Source organism: Lathyrus oleraceus, chromosome 5 (genome assembly GCF_024323335.1).
Source record: "Lathyrus oleraceus cultivar Zhongwan6 chromosome 5, CAAS_Psat_ZW6_1.0, whole genome shotgun sequence".
In the NCBI taxonomy this organism is placed as follows: Eukaryota; Viridiplantae; Streptophyta; class Magnoliopsida; order Fabales; family Fabaceae; genus Lathyrus; species Lathyrus oleraceus.
The window spans coordinates 87660221-87675517 of NC_066583.1; the positions used below are offsets into that span (position 1 = coordinate 87660221).

At 33.7% G+C, this 15297-nt stretch overlaps 1 protein-coding gene across 2 annotated transcripts; it reads right to left on the minus strand.

Moving 5' to 3' along the window:
* Window positions 1-2822: 2822 nt before the first annotated feature.
* On the minus strand, window positions 2823-6835 carry LOC127087748 (uncharacterized). Of its 2 annotated transcripts, none has more exons than XM_051028686.1 (5): window positions 6123-6835; window positions 3921-3983; window positions 3709-3771; window positions 3558-3626; window positions 2823-3460 (listed from the first exon to the last, which is right to left on the minus strand). In XM_051028686.1, exons 1-5 carry the CDS (start codon window positions 6426-6428, stop codon window positions 3227-3229), a joined length of 735 nt encoding a protein of 244 aa, XP_050884643.1. In that variant the 5' UTR covers window positions 6429-6835; the 3' UTR covers window positions 2823-3226. The 2 variants fall into 2 exon arrangements, with proteins under 2 accessions (XP_050884643.1, XP_050884644.1); XM_051028687.1 differs by lacking the exon at window positions 6123-6835 and adding an exon at window positions 4158-4254.
* Window positions 6836-15297: the final 8462 nt, after the last annotated feature.

Genomic DNA, 15297 nt, shown 5'->3' on the forward strand with positions numbered 1-15297 from the left:
AAAAAAAATTGAATAGATGTGAAGTGACGTGTTTTCCTCTTTAAATTAGAGAAATAGTTAACAATTGAACAGGTGTAGAACATCATGGAATGCAATCAATCATTAGATTAATTTGGACCGTTGGCATGACCATGGTTTGAAATTACGGACCGCATCACCTGATGCGGCCGCAATATTGCGGTTGCGGTCAGCAACGCATCGGCAACATACCGCAATTGCGGTGTGAACTGAAATCACACGCAACAACCGCATCACCACCGCAACAGAACAGTAAATAACGCATTATAACGGTATTTCAACCGCAACGGACCGCATCGAGCCGCAACAGCCATTTGTTCTTAAATTTATTTTCACTCATTTTATTGTAGAAGTTTAGTAATTGTTTTAGAGATGAAGACAAATTCGGAGAATGATTTTTGTTTTACAATTTAAGAGATATGTTTTCACTCACTCTATGTTGTTGTTGAACTTGAACTGAAGAAGCATGTTTAACAAGTTAAACTTTTTAATTATTTTATTAATTTTGAAAGTGTAGTCATGTGGGTGTGTAATTTGTATCGAGAAAAAGCTTAATTTAAAATTTGTGATGCTGGTATGCCACGTGTGACGTGCATGCTCATGCATTAATTTAAAGAAAAAATATAAAAGATTTCATTTTTAACTAATTTATTTAAAATTTAATTAAAATTTTATGGAGGAATTTTTATAGTAAAATTAAATTTTAGGTTAAAGATAGTAAAAATTAAATTTTAAGTCAAAACAAATAAAAATAAAAATATATAATATTGTAATGTTAGGATAATTAATTTTTGAATAATTTAAACTTATCTTACATTCAGTTAATTATGTTAATGTTAAAATGTTTTTTAAATTGTTAAATTTTAGTTATCCAACCCTTAAAAATAGTTTTAAAAACTTTTCAAAACTAATACATGAATACAAAATTTAATATTTTTTTTTAAATTATTCATAAATATAATAAAATAGTCTAAAAATAAATTAAAACTAATATAAAATTATAAATATAGAAAAGATAAATAATTAGAATAATTTTGATATTTTTTTATATAAATGACATGTGTAAAATTATTTCACGCCGCAGCGGCCGCAATTGCGTGACCGCATGGGCCGTAACCGCATAACCGCAATTTAAAACCTTAACATTAGCGTGAAAGATTATTTGCTGAATGAAAAAAAAAACTTATCTCGGTATTTTGTTGTTTCACCACTCGGTCGTTGTCTTCTAGAAGACAGGCCCGGAACACAAGTATAATAAACTAATAAACAAAAAAACTTAGAATTTACAACTTTTTGGGCTCTATTGAAAGTGGAAGGTAGTAGGGATGTTCGCGGTGCGGTTTGGGCGATTTTTCCGATAAAAAACACCCGAACCGCAAGAAAAATAAGCATGCGGTTCAGTTTGGTTTGGTTGGATTTTAGAAATAAAATCAAACCAAATCAATGCGGTTTGAATTGGTTCGATTTTTTGTAATATTTTTATTGAGCCATATATACTCCTATATATAATGACATAACTTTGTGTTTAGTCATTCATACATTACTAAATAACATCAAAATTCATCATATTTAGACAAAAACGTTTCATTCAATATACAAAAAATCAGATTAGACAAAAGTGGAATAAAAGATAAATATAAATAGTAGCAAAAAATAATAATAAAGACATTATAATAAAAAATAAAAAAAACATATGAGATGAGAGATTAGAGAAGATGAAAAAAAGAACATAAGAGATGCGAGATTGAGAAGAAAAGTGCAATAAAAACGTAATTCGAAGAGAAAATAGTAACATAAAAGATAAAAAAGAAAGAACATAATAGAGGACTTATTAGAGTAGAATATACGAGACCTGCATGGAAAAGAAAATGAGAAGAGTGTGTGATACTATTATGAGAGATTTAAGAAGGTTGAAATTTAAACCCTAAATGTGATTAATAGAAAATCGTTTGCAATTGTAAGTTTAAGGCATACTAGGTTTGAGGTTTGGGTTGGATGTGGTATAAATGAAGTTTGGGTTATAACATAATGCGGTTTGGTTTGGTTTAGTTCGATTTGCAAGATACAAACCGCAAACAAAACCAAACCGTGCGGTTTTATTAAAAAATGACCCAAACAAATCCGAATCAAATACGGTTTTTTGCAGTTTCGATTTGGTTTAGTTTGGTTTACGGTTTTTTATTGGGTTGGTTTGGTTTTGAACACCCCTAGAAGGTAGTAAGAAACCACGAACACTATAAAATAAAATAGAATAATACCAACAAAATAAACTGTTCAATTATGCAGCCAACTTGTTTTTTAAAAACATGACAAATTCTACGGTTAACAATTCAACATTGTCCGAAATTTCTTAAACCGAATGTAAGGCATTTACTTCAAGATACCATCCTTAAAAGCAAACAAAAAATGTATTATATGTTTCAAAATAGAACTCGTAATTATTAACCATATACTTCTGCTTTCAATATCGCTATCCATCATATATAGACTATCAATGTGGTAACATTATTTAAAAAAATTTAAAAGAAAATCACAGTAGTCCATTGCAGAACCCACTTTGAATCACGTCTCACACTTGTTTTACAGTGTTTCTAACACTCTGATTTTGACAGACTTAAGATCGTTCCAAAGTAAATCTTTAAAAAGTGTAATATGTCAAATAGAACCCACAGATCCGGCGTATTAGGGCCTTCCACCTCTACATTGTAAGTGGTAAAAAAGTCTAGCTTTCAGAGGAGGCATTAGCTTCAAATAAACACTTCTTCAAACCAAGAAAGAACCTCTATTAGACAGGATACATGAACTTGTAGAGTGAAGGTGGAACCCATCATTATTGCAATTGGTAAATAAACTTAAAAGACATTATAAAGCAATCCAAGAGAATTAACCAACCAAAGAATGGTACATTGGTACTTATCATACATCATGAATCCCAAGAACCTGTGACTCTAGTATATATCACTACTCTACAGCCTTTTACCTAGCCATGAAAATTTTCCCCTTCACCGCTGCCATTTGTTCCCCGTCACAAGAATTGGTAAGATGCATTGCATCGAGAAAAGTTTCACATCCACAATAGTATCCATCGGTTTCTATTAGACGGAGTCTTTAAAATGCTCTGAATTGGCCTGTTTAATAAGCCTGTACATTGTTGGAAGTGGTTTCACCAATTTCACTTTGGCGTAATATTGTTCCAAGAGTCCTGCTTTCAACTCATACCATCATCAGATGGCATCATATTTAGATCTGGTATCATGAAAAAACTTTCCACGGTTGACTCAATCCTGTTTGACCTAGATTCTGATGCTTGTGGATGAGTATTGTCTCGAGTGTCATGGATCTCAGAGGATACTATTCTCTGGTGGGGTTGACCAGCAACCGTACCGCGCAGTTCAACAGAAGTTGAACTTGGCTTGGTATGAGATTTTGATCCAAAACCAAGCTGAGATCGTAAAAAATTTGGGATAAGTATCAAACAATCGTGACATCTCAGAAAAATATATCAAAACTATTCACATGAAGGGAAACTTCGAATTTACCTTCATCCTCTTCAAACTCTCATTTGTAGTTCTCATTACCTCAAAATTTGCATTTTTAGTGGCAATCTCCTGCAAAACAATATCAATATATTAACAATCAAGCATGACATCCGAATATATGCCCGAAAAAAAACCCAGATCAGAAAATTACCCTTTCTAAATAGATCTTTTCTTTTATCAGGGAGCTCTCCTCTTCCTTCAACTCTGCAAAAGACTGAAGAATGGAGAAAACAATCATAATTTAATAATCTTATAAATCAATAGGTGTCGAAAGGTCACAAGCAATGACTTCTTAAGCAAGTTGAATAGTAGTATTCTAATTTTTTGAAAAAGAAAGCTAGAACGAATCAAAGTAGCTTTTACCTTTTTCTTTCTGCCCCTTTTGGTAGAGGCGGAGTTGCTTGTGTATCCACTTGTAGCAGTAGCCTGAAAAAAAAATGCCATTATTAAAAGAGAGAAATGGGATCCAAGTTAATTTAAAAGAGTACAAAAAACAGACAATTCTTTGGCTGAGTCATATGTGAATGAAGATCAAGTAAACTCAGAAGAAACATACAAATTGAATAGTAACAGTAAATGAGAAAAGGAGTGGAGTCAGACCGAATAAGTCAGCATAACCCAAGGAAAGGTACAATTATAGCTAAAAATGAGAAACTATCTACAAAGAAGTTGATCAACAGCTTTGACGTTTGCTACTTATATTATAAGTATATATTTTAAGTATATATTATAAAATAAAAAATTAAAACCAAGCAATTGCTCAACATTATTTAGTATTTACCCATGCTTACATCGATCTGTTTATACATTGGGACACGTCTTAGATGAATGACAAGACAACGAAGCTACCATACCCTCCATTTCAGGCCCACGTATAGCCACCCATTAATTGTTCTTTCTAGTTGCCATAAACTATTCCACATAGGACAGCCCAGCTGGCGTTAATAGAGGCACGCGATATCACGTGATCACCTTTATTTGGGATGCTCACGTGACTTGGATCCCATTAGTTTAAATAGTCTCTCGATCTCAAATTCCATTCAATTTCAAATTAAATATATTTCATTTTTCTATCTTGTTTATTCTTGGGGATAAGCTTATAGAAAAACAAAATGAGGTAATCAGCACAGCGCGCTGCATGCTGCCGACTGAAGTGGGCCAATGGCGTAGATTCTGCTATGTGCGTGTCTGTCTCTTCCAACAAAATCCTAATGTTTAGGGTTTTAATTAACTTCCCATTTAAGTCACCAACTTTAACTACCCTCACCTCATCCTTCACTTTCAATCCCGTGATTCTGATACCTCGTCTAACTACTACTCATAACACATAGTATGGTTGTTGCTGTGTACATCTATAAAACCCCTATAATTTATTTATTTAAAAATATTTTGAAATTATAAATTAAAATTTGTTGGATCTGTCTTAAATTCTTATCATAACAAAAAAAAAAAAAAAAAAAAACAATCCCACTTTAATGGTATCATCTTTAAATTTAAAAAAAAATCCCTAATAGTAATAACACATAGAAGCATTTTCGCGTCTCAAATGAAAATTGCAGAAACTACTATCAGGAATCGCAGTCACAAAGCAATCCTAAAACATTGGATTCATCTTCTTTATGCACTTCACCCCATCCCTATCTTAACTCACAGGGACCCACAAACCATTTGTAATATCAATTGACGAAAAACACCCTCGATCTCTTCAAAGCAAAATTCAATTTTAAAACACTCCTTACTTAATATAATTAAATATTACAAAAAACGAATCTCATTTTTTTTTCCATTTTGTTTATCGACACAAAGGGGCCGGGAGTGGTGGAATCGGTAAGATTATTATAAGTTAAAAAAATAATTTCCAGAATCTTTTTCGAACCAGGAAGGGTGTTTTCGTCAAATAACAGAATGACATGGGTAAGTAAAAACAAAGCATGAGCACAAAACACCACGATCTTTCCTCTTCAATTCACTTGCTGACGTCACGCCAATCTAGATGCCAACAACATCCAGGGGCATTTCCGTCACCAGAATTTCATACAAAAATAATGAGGAGAAGAAGATTAAAGAAACGCATAAGTTCATAATCATAACATAAAATAGAACTCCATAAAAAAAAAGTAAAAAGAAAAAGAAAAAAAAATGAAAGGTATCAAAATTAAACGGTTTCGGTTTCAGTGAGTGCAGTATTTTTTTTTTAAAGATGTGTAGAAAATAAAAATGTCAAAATTGAGATTTATTTTCCGTCAGCATCCGATGTCAGCGGAAAATCGAAAACGAAATGCGCGATTGTAAAACGAGAAAAGCAAATAGCCTTTGGTGTGTGAATAAAGAGATCGAGGGCAAAACCGTCAAAACCAAATGAAACTTAGTTCAAAAGCGATAATGTCAGACACGCACGAAACCGTTTCAACCGCCGGAGCATCGTCACTCCAAGGCGGAGTTGCGCGGCGTTCGTAGATTTTTCGGTCAAAAAACAGAAACAGATTTCAGATGAAGAGAACGATGGAGGAAGAGAGGTGAACACAAATTCGTATAGATAGTGGCGAAGACAAAAATGAATCGAACCTTGGATCTGACGGCGTGGTGGTTTTGGTAGCGGCTGGAATCTTCGTAACCATCAGCAGTGAGAGACGGAGAAGCGCCACCACTCCAAGAGAGCGGTGTTGTTGGACTGCATCTGGTTGAAAAAGCGCGGTCGCAGCGAGAGACGGAAGCGGTTAGCCTCGATCTTGAGCGTGGTTGTTTGTTTCCCCAAGTAAACGGCACGGGTTGAGATTTAGTGATAACGCCGTGTTTTAGCTGTATGAGAAACTCGACGAGAATCGAGTCGTCTTTCATGGCCGCTCTGGACCAGTCGTCGTTGACCATCATCTCTTGGGTTGGCGTTGGTGAATAACAGTCATGTAAGAGAAAGAAGAATCTGTTGTGAGAGTGTGTGACAGAGAGAAAATGGTAGTGGTGGCGATTGTGTTGGGTGAAAATGAAAAGGACGAAGAGAGGGTAGAGTAGAGGATAGGTTTTATATAATTTTTTGATAAAACTGTGATGATAAATAAAAATGAATAATAAATAAGAATAAAAGAAAGGGAAAAAATGGAAAGAGGGGTGGGGATATTATGTGGCGGTGAAGAAGAATGAAGGTGGAGTAGATTCGAGTAATTCGTCGTTCATAGGAGTTACTAAAGCTTAAAGGCAAGGTGGTGTCGTGGTAAGGTGGGGTCTCACTCTTTTCCGCTCTTTCTCATTCTATTTCGGACCCCAGGGACCCACGTAGACTTGTGACACTTTCATTATACATATTTGCTAGCTATTAGTAAAATTTAAAATCAATAAATAAATTGTGTAAAAAAAACAAAGAGAAAAATAGGTTGGAATGAGTGGTATATGACTTTGGATCCTTCATTCTTCTTCCTCTTCTCTATCTCTCTCTAAAGCAAGAGTAAATTTATAATGAAGAGAAAGAGTGAGATTAAAAGAGATAGAGAAGAAGGAGAAGAATGGTGAGAAAAAGAGAAGGAGAAGAATGATGAGAAAAAGAGAAGGAGAAGAATGGTGAGAAAAAGAGAAAGAGATGATCCAAGTCCATAGTAGATTGACAAGAGATTAATGTGTGTACATCAAATAAATTTTTTATAAAACATCTAATAAAATTATATCAAATAGGTATTAATTCATATTTTTTAAGTAACTTAAAAGTGTCATTATAAAGTGATTTGAATGGATGAGAATGTATAGAAAACAGTCCACTTTATAAAAGTCTAACAAAAAAAATGATTTGAATGATAAAATATCCAAATGTTTTAAGAAGCGATAAAATTAAAAAGGAATAATATTTATCGTTCAAGATAAATATAGGAAAAAAAGAATGTTCTAGAGGTCTAAATATAATAATTTAAATAAGATCTTATATAATTAAATACATATTATTTCGACTATAAATACTTATTACTTTCAAACGTCATTGACTTGGATGTTAGAGTTTTTGTATGTACCTTTATCATCGAATCAGATCACTAAAGTTCAAACAATACTCTAGTTCACCATCAAATTTAGGTTTACCACCTCTTTTGAAAACTACGTTGATCTTTGTAAGATCGTTGGTGTCGATCATGGAGAACATTTTTCGACGTTTCCACTCTCTTTCATCTCATGAAGGTGAGTTCTGATGAAGGATATTTTACGCAAAACCTCTCTAGCAACACCTTGATTATAATAAAGTGTGATCGCACCCAAGACTTCTACCTCGAAGAAACAAATACGAAAAGAATGAGAGTGACACAATTGAAGGAGAAGGGTGATCCAAAACGCAGCGGAATTTAAAATTTTCTCCTTTAGTGATCCTTACGAATGGGCATGATCAGTGAGAGAATCGTTACCTCTTGTGGCAATTGAAACCTTTGATGCAGATCTACGGAGCGATCACGAACGTTGAACGATAACAACGCCTCTACTCAGTCCACACGAACGGATTCCTTCAATCTCAATACTAGCTGCTACGAATGAAGGCTTTAAGTGTGTGTGTGAGAGAGAGAGAGAGAGAAAAACAAAATTGCAATTGCACAAATACTTCTGCACAAGTGTTCTATTTATAGAACCACTTGTGTGGGTCGCAGGCTAAAAAGCCCACTTAAGTGTATGTGGCCCATATCTTATAATATGCCAAAATCACTTAAGCGCGTGGTACCTTACCATATTTCGTATTCTACTTAAGTACATTGTACCTTACGATGTTCCACAATTCACTTAAGTGCACCGTACCTTACAGTGTTCCTTAGTTACTCTATCTTTCATCAATCTGTCCTTTTGTGTGTGGCCCTGAAGGTTTTCGCAGCATTGACAATTATATTAAATCACGTATTTAACATAATAAACAATGAGCGGTATCTAGCAACACATCACTGCTACCCAAGACACGAAAATGTCATGTGATCTGACAAATCCTTTTGTGATAATACTTATGTGTACAATTACCCTTTTGCCCTTATGTCTATATTGAACACAAGGTATAGACCGTGTCATCCTTGTCCAGTTTAATATTTAGCCCATAGACATTTATCCTATTACGCAGGATGGGCAAATTCCATCTAGGTCACTCATGTCCCTCAGCATGCTTTGTAGAGTACTCATCAATTGTCTTTATGGTCATCCAGTTACGGACAATGTTTGATCAGCAATAAGGCACTTGACTCTACATCTAGGGTCCATAGTGGTTTCAGGTCGAAGGGTGGTATACACCATTATCACCATGAGAATAACTTATGACACTTTGCATAACATTTTATATAGTATTCTCATAGCGGGTCAATCCAGTATAAATATTACTCTTAATATTCATACCTATGTTTAAGACTTGATAACTCTTTATCCATGATCCATGAGATGTGATCATCAGTCTATATACATAATAGTCTTAATGCTTTAATGTTATCCCACTTCACAATAAAGCTCGACTACGGATACTTTAAGAATAATGTCCTTATATTTAATGTGATCTCATGATTAAGTCACACTTGATACATTAAATGGACTAGCTATTCTAGGGACTTTATTAAATAAACATAATAAAGAAAAAGTCTTTTATTATTAATAAATAATTCGATACAAGTACCAAAAGTATTGGCCTCTGGGGCTTACACCAACAAACTTCCTTCTTTCTTCCCAATCTCGAGCTAAATATTCAACCATTGGGATCATCAAGGTCACATCGATTTCTTGATTGATTCTTTCTTTTCACAGCAATATTGATGGTAATTTTTCTTTTTCTTTTGATTAATTCATTGTTCAATTGTTGCTATTGTTAACAGAATTTCAATAAATCTTTGTTTCTGTAATTTTTAATTGCGAGGTTATTTTAGAAATTCAATGTCCTGATCCTACTCAGTGATTTTTAATTATAATTAATAATTCTTTGTTTCTGTAACTTAGGTTTATTTTAATGCTTTTGATCAAGAATATTATTAATTGTTATCGTGATTCATGAACAAACCAATAATTATGATAGCATGCTAATGATTGGTTTAGCTTCATAATGTATGAAGAAATGTTGATTTAGTAACCATTTTGGAGACTCCTTTTGTTTGTTTGTTTTAAGAATATGTTCTGATTTTTGGCAAAAATGTTGGAGCTGAAAATGGGGAAAAGTTTTATTAAATTTGAGTAATTGTGTTTTCAACGAACGTGCACGACTCAAAAGTCGAGAGCTAGGCCTACTAATGAACTACAGATTTTAACCCTCGATATTGTTGTCATACTCTAATTTTTAACCCTAAGATCCCACATATCATTTGCATCCTTGCATACAAATAAGGTCACATCTTGGTCCTCTCCCTCTTATTTTGGGTTTGCCTTTTTGCAGGGATCATCAAATACCTCTTTGTTGGTATTTTAGCTTTGTGTTTATGTGTTCATCTAACTACTAATCAAAATAGAAAAAATATATCTTATTTTCTTTAAGTTTATTGTGCAAGGTATGGATTTCCATCAAGCAGGGTTCCTCAGCTAGGGCTTGTTTGTTTCCTCAAGTCAAAGAGTGTTCAACCATTGATTCTCAATGGGCTTATCTCTCAAGACATGATCTCTAAGGTTCTAAAGCATCTTGCAATCTCATTTTGATCAAGAGTATCTCAAAGTTTTTTGGCTTATTTCTCAAGAAAAGTCAAAGGTTCATGTGTTTATTTCCATGCCTTCTTCAACAAGTTACCTCAAGATTTGAGAAACTTAATCAATAGACACTCAAGGATAACTTATTTTGAGTTCACATTATCATAAATGTACCTTGAAATTCAATAAAAGTCCAAGTGCACAAGTTTGTTCCAAGGGGTTTGACCAAAAAGTCAACATTTAAAGTCAAAGTTCCAAAGATCACAACTCCTTCAATTCTCAACATTTTTAATGCTTATTTTTGCATATGACTCTTCTCAATATCCTCTACAACTTCTTTTTACATGACAATAGCCAATTATGCTTAGAGGATCATTAAAAGTTTGAAGATATTATAGGTCATTTGTGGACTTGGTGAAATTTGACATATCTTCAAGTGACTTTTTCTCAACGTTCAAGATTCATAACTTCTTCAATTTTCAACATTTGAGGCTGATTCTTTTTGCATAATATCATTTATGGTACCCTCTATAAGTTTTATTCAAGGATCAAAGTCAAACTATGCTTGGAAAACCATGGAATTATTTGAAACATTACAGGTCACTTTCAGCCATTTAGGACTTAGAATTTTCTAAGTTACATGACCAGTTTTTCGTGTCAACTTCAGCATGCCATAACTTTGTGCTCAAGCATCCAAATGAAACATTTATTAGCACATTGTGATATTTGATATGATGTCAACCAATTGCAAGAAGAATGGGATCAAAAAGCCTCATGAGCGAGATGTTCAATTGAGCTGAACATAGTGATTTGGAACTGAAGAAATCACCATGGTCAAAATTTTAAATTCCACTAATCTCAATTCCAAGCCAAATTACCACACGTTTTGGACCTAAACATGTTTAACCAAGTCTCCATAATTTAATTGACTCTTAAAAGGCATAATTTGGCTGAGTTTTGATGGATTACAAGACACACTTTCCACACATTCAGATCAAATTCGTTTTGCACGAATTGAGCTTGATTCCACACGTATTTGGATCCTAATTAATTCCCTATAAATAGAGGAAGCTACTGTATTCATTTCCAAGCTTTTGAGAGGCAAGAAACCCCTACCTCAATCTGAAATTTTCTAGAAAAATTAAACTATCGTGTTTTGAATTTCAACTTGTTTCAATCCAAATTCTTGATTCCATTAGCACCTTCGGTCTTCTCTGAAGCTTTCGCTACAATTTCCAAGCTCTGAGACCTTATGAAGTGACCAAACCAGATCGAGCTTCATCAACTTCTGATCACCATTTGGACAAGGTAGTTATGAGCATCATTTGAACTCAAACAAGTTACCACAATGTAGTCATTCACTATCTGATGTTTTCCCCTAAATTATCTGGTGTTGATTAATCATGTTCATCATTTAATTTTATTTTTCATGGTTTGCTTGCTTTTGAAACTTCTCTCGAATTCTCCATGCGCAATTTAGATAAATGAATTTGGAGCATGAGGTTGAATTCATGGTGAGGAGGCGATCACATTGGTGGTGGTCTCGTGTTCTAAATTTATCAAATGATGAAACTTTGGTGAGAGACCATCGGGGAAGATGACCGGAGTTCATCTCAGGTCATCTGAGTTTCGAGACATGTTGGACATTTGAAATGTTTTTAATGGTCCAATTTGAATTAGATCATGTATTTCATTTTTGTTAATTTCCATTGTGCATTCTAGCCTTGTGATTATTTGATTTGCCACGTTAATTATGATGCCATATCCAACACTCCGTGTTTTTTCTGATTTTATTTCTTTTTCCTTTTCCATTTTTTATTGCATTTTCTTTTAAAATTCATAGAAAATTAATTTTACGTCCAAAAAATCCCAAAATAATTTCTAAAATTCTCTTTTATTTTTCTTCATCAGATTCTTATTTTTTCATATTTTATTTTCATAATTTCCTATTTTTCATGGATTTTCTATTTTCCCCTTTCTTTTAATTGGTTTAAAACTACTTTTATGCATTTTTTAAATTCTAAAAAATTATTTTCATGTCCCTTAATTTATTTCTAACCTTTCATAATTTTTTGGGTCATTTATTTGGTGTTTTGAAGGGTTTTATAGATTTTCTCTTTTATTTCCCTTTTAAAAATCATTTAAAAAATATTTTTAATACATTTTATTGCATTTTATATGTATTTGACCTTAGTGGACTTCCGTTGCCCTTGGATCATAGTTGTTTTGATCATAGGTCTCATCAAACTTAATGGATCTTGGATATCAATGGGGTGAAAACCCTAATCCACCAAAAATGATGATTGAATTTGATGATGACTTGATCAAGCCTTTGATCCAATTTGGGTGTGATCTCTCTTGTCTTTTTCTTCTTCATCTCTTTCTTTCCCCCTTGATCAATTAGATGGTTTATGTCCATCTTGTTCATGATGTGTGGATTGGTGATTGATGAACTTTCATCATTTCAAATCTACCTCCTAAATGATCATGGATCATTTAAGGTACTTTGTATTGATGCATAAGTTTGTCCTAGGTATCATGAAGTATGGATTGAAGTAATTGACCATCCTCTTAGCCTTGGTGCTTGATGCATACTCTTTTATTTTTTGGTGTGGCATAACTTTAGGAGAATAATTTACATACACTACGACAAATAAGGGAAAAGAGGACGCTTATTTTGGCCTATAACAGCGCTTTTAAGCGCCCTCTAAAGTGGCGCTGGCATAGGTAAAGACAACGCTTTGTTTTCCTGGAGAAAGCGTTGTCTAAAGTGGCCCTTTAAGGGTCACATTATAGTGCGCTTTCAGAAAAAAACGCCCTCTGGAGTGGTCCATAAAGGGACACCTTAGAAGGCGCTTTCTGGAAAAAGCGCCCTCTAAAGTTGTCAATGTAAAGTGTTTAGAGGGCGCTTTCTGGACAAAGCGCCCTCTAAAGTTGTCAATGTAAAGTGTTTAGAGGGCGCTTCCTACAGAAAGCGCCCTCTAAAGTGTTAGTTATTTTAAAAAAATTGTTTGAAAAACAGTGGATATTTAATTGGTAACCTGTTCGCATGCTGCAAAAGTGTAAAATTCATATTGATTTCATCCTTTAATCCAATGTTATACACCATTAATCCATTGATATATACAACATGAATCCATTTATATACAACATTAATCCTCCATATATACAACATTAATATATGATTCTTTGATCAACAATATACAACAACATATTCATGATTTAGTAAAAGTACAACAACAATATACAACATATATACAACAACAGCATACAACAACAACATTCCATACATATATGTACAACAATATACAACCTAGCTATATGATTCTTTGATCAACAATGAATTGACACAATTCATCCTTCATTTCATCCAAATGAGCTCTTGAGTAAGATTTGTATTCCTCAAAGTACTACAATTAAGAGAATAAAACATATTCATGATTTAGTAACAAATTAGATGAAATATCCGATAATATTAAAATAAACCCTAAGTTATTATTCCATACCATTTTTGGGATGTCTATACGATTCAACGCAATGATATCTCTCATAAATCTCAATACAAAAAATCCGCAATCGACCGAATTGTTTTGCTGAGGACACTACACAGAAAAACAAACAATATATATATATAGTTAATTTCTTACAAACACTATTATAAGCAAAAAAACAAACACTATTATAAGCAAAAATAAGATACTTAATATATACCTGAACTCTGATCCAGGTAATGTCCTTCCTATTACGGTAATTCTTTTTCGATCTAAATTTTAGTATTGCCCTAACAAAATAAAAACGTATATTGAGATCAATCTGACAGACATAATTAAATATACAAATACACACGAATATTTAGGGGAATTTCACTTACGCGTCAACCGTCTTCTTCATACTCGGATATTTACTCCAATCACCCGATAACGAATCGAGATAATACACCATTAGTCTCAAAAGATCCATAGCAACCAACACCCAGTGACCACTGTAAAATAAAACAAAAATTTAGATGCATGAAAATTTTCTACGTAAAAGATATACATAGATTAGAATGAAATTATTAGAAAGAAAATCTAACCCGTTGCCAGAGTTAAACGGTAAAAAATACAAACTGGGTGTAGTATTATCGTCGGCCGCCATGAATCTATCGACTAGTTCATTCTTTACGGATGTTGGATTTTTCGTTATAAACGTTGTGTTGATACGGGAAGCAGCAATAAAATTGAATCGGTTACACAATTCAGTTCCCCGCATCAATGTTACATACATATACCTTAAATAGAAACATAATAAACATTAGACTACTCATTGAAATGTGTAAATAAATTGTTCAACTAAGTAAATAATAGATTGATCGGAGTACCATATGTATGTATGAATGACAGCGATGCCCAATTCTTCGTGTTCAAAAAGTTGTTGCATGTCCTCCTTTGCAATTATTTCGGAATGAGAAAATCCGAAAACACCTTCATCAAAATCTACACTACGGATGGCGCCGTGCATAATATCGGACTCTTCCACCATTTTCTCAAGACGCATCATAATTTGAGATTTTGTCCCGGACGTCGTTGGAATATCGTTACCAGCTTTTTTCAACTTTCGACCGGGAACCTAAAAATTCATATAAATTAAATCATGACTTTTTGTGATGCAACAGAATCGTTGCGTATATAATTCAATGGGTATATATATTTGTACCTCTTTTTGAGATGCAACCGACTCGATGCGTCTTGAAATCCCTTTACCAGCTTTATGTGTGGGTCTTGTAGGAGTCTAACATTACCATGTAATAAGGATTGATTAAATATCATAATTATAGCTGAATTGAAATGTGAATACTAAATATTCATAATCATTTAGAACATATATACCTCGGCATCTGGGAAAATTAGATCTGACGACCATCCAACAAAGGATCCGACTGCATCTCGCATCAACGTTGTCTCTGAAACAACGTCAGGTAATGGTAGAAGCGCGTCGGTATCTAATACAAGGTCAACCGAAACTTTCATATATCCCACCGGGAGGGGATTATGGTGAAGTAATTCACCCGAAGTGTTGTGCACTTTTCCCTTGCCAACCATGCGATAAGTTGGTGACGATAGATACAACTGACAAGGTGTAATTCCCTAAACCAATAATA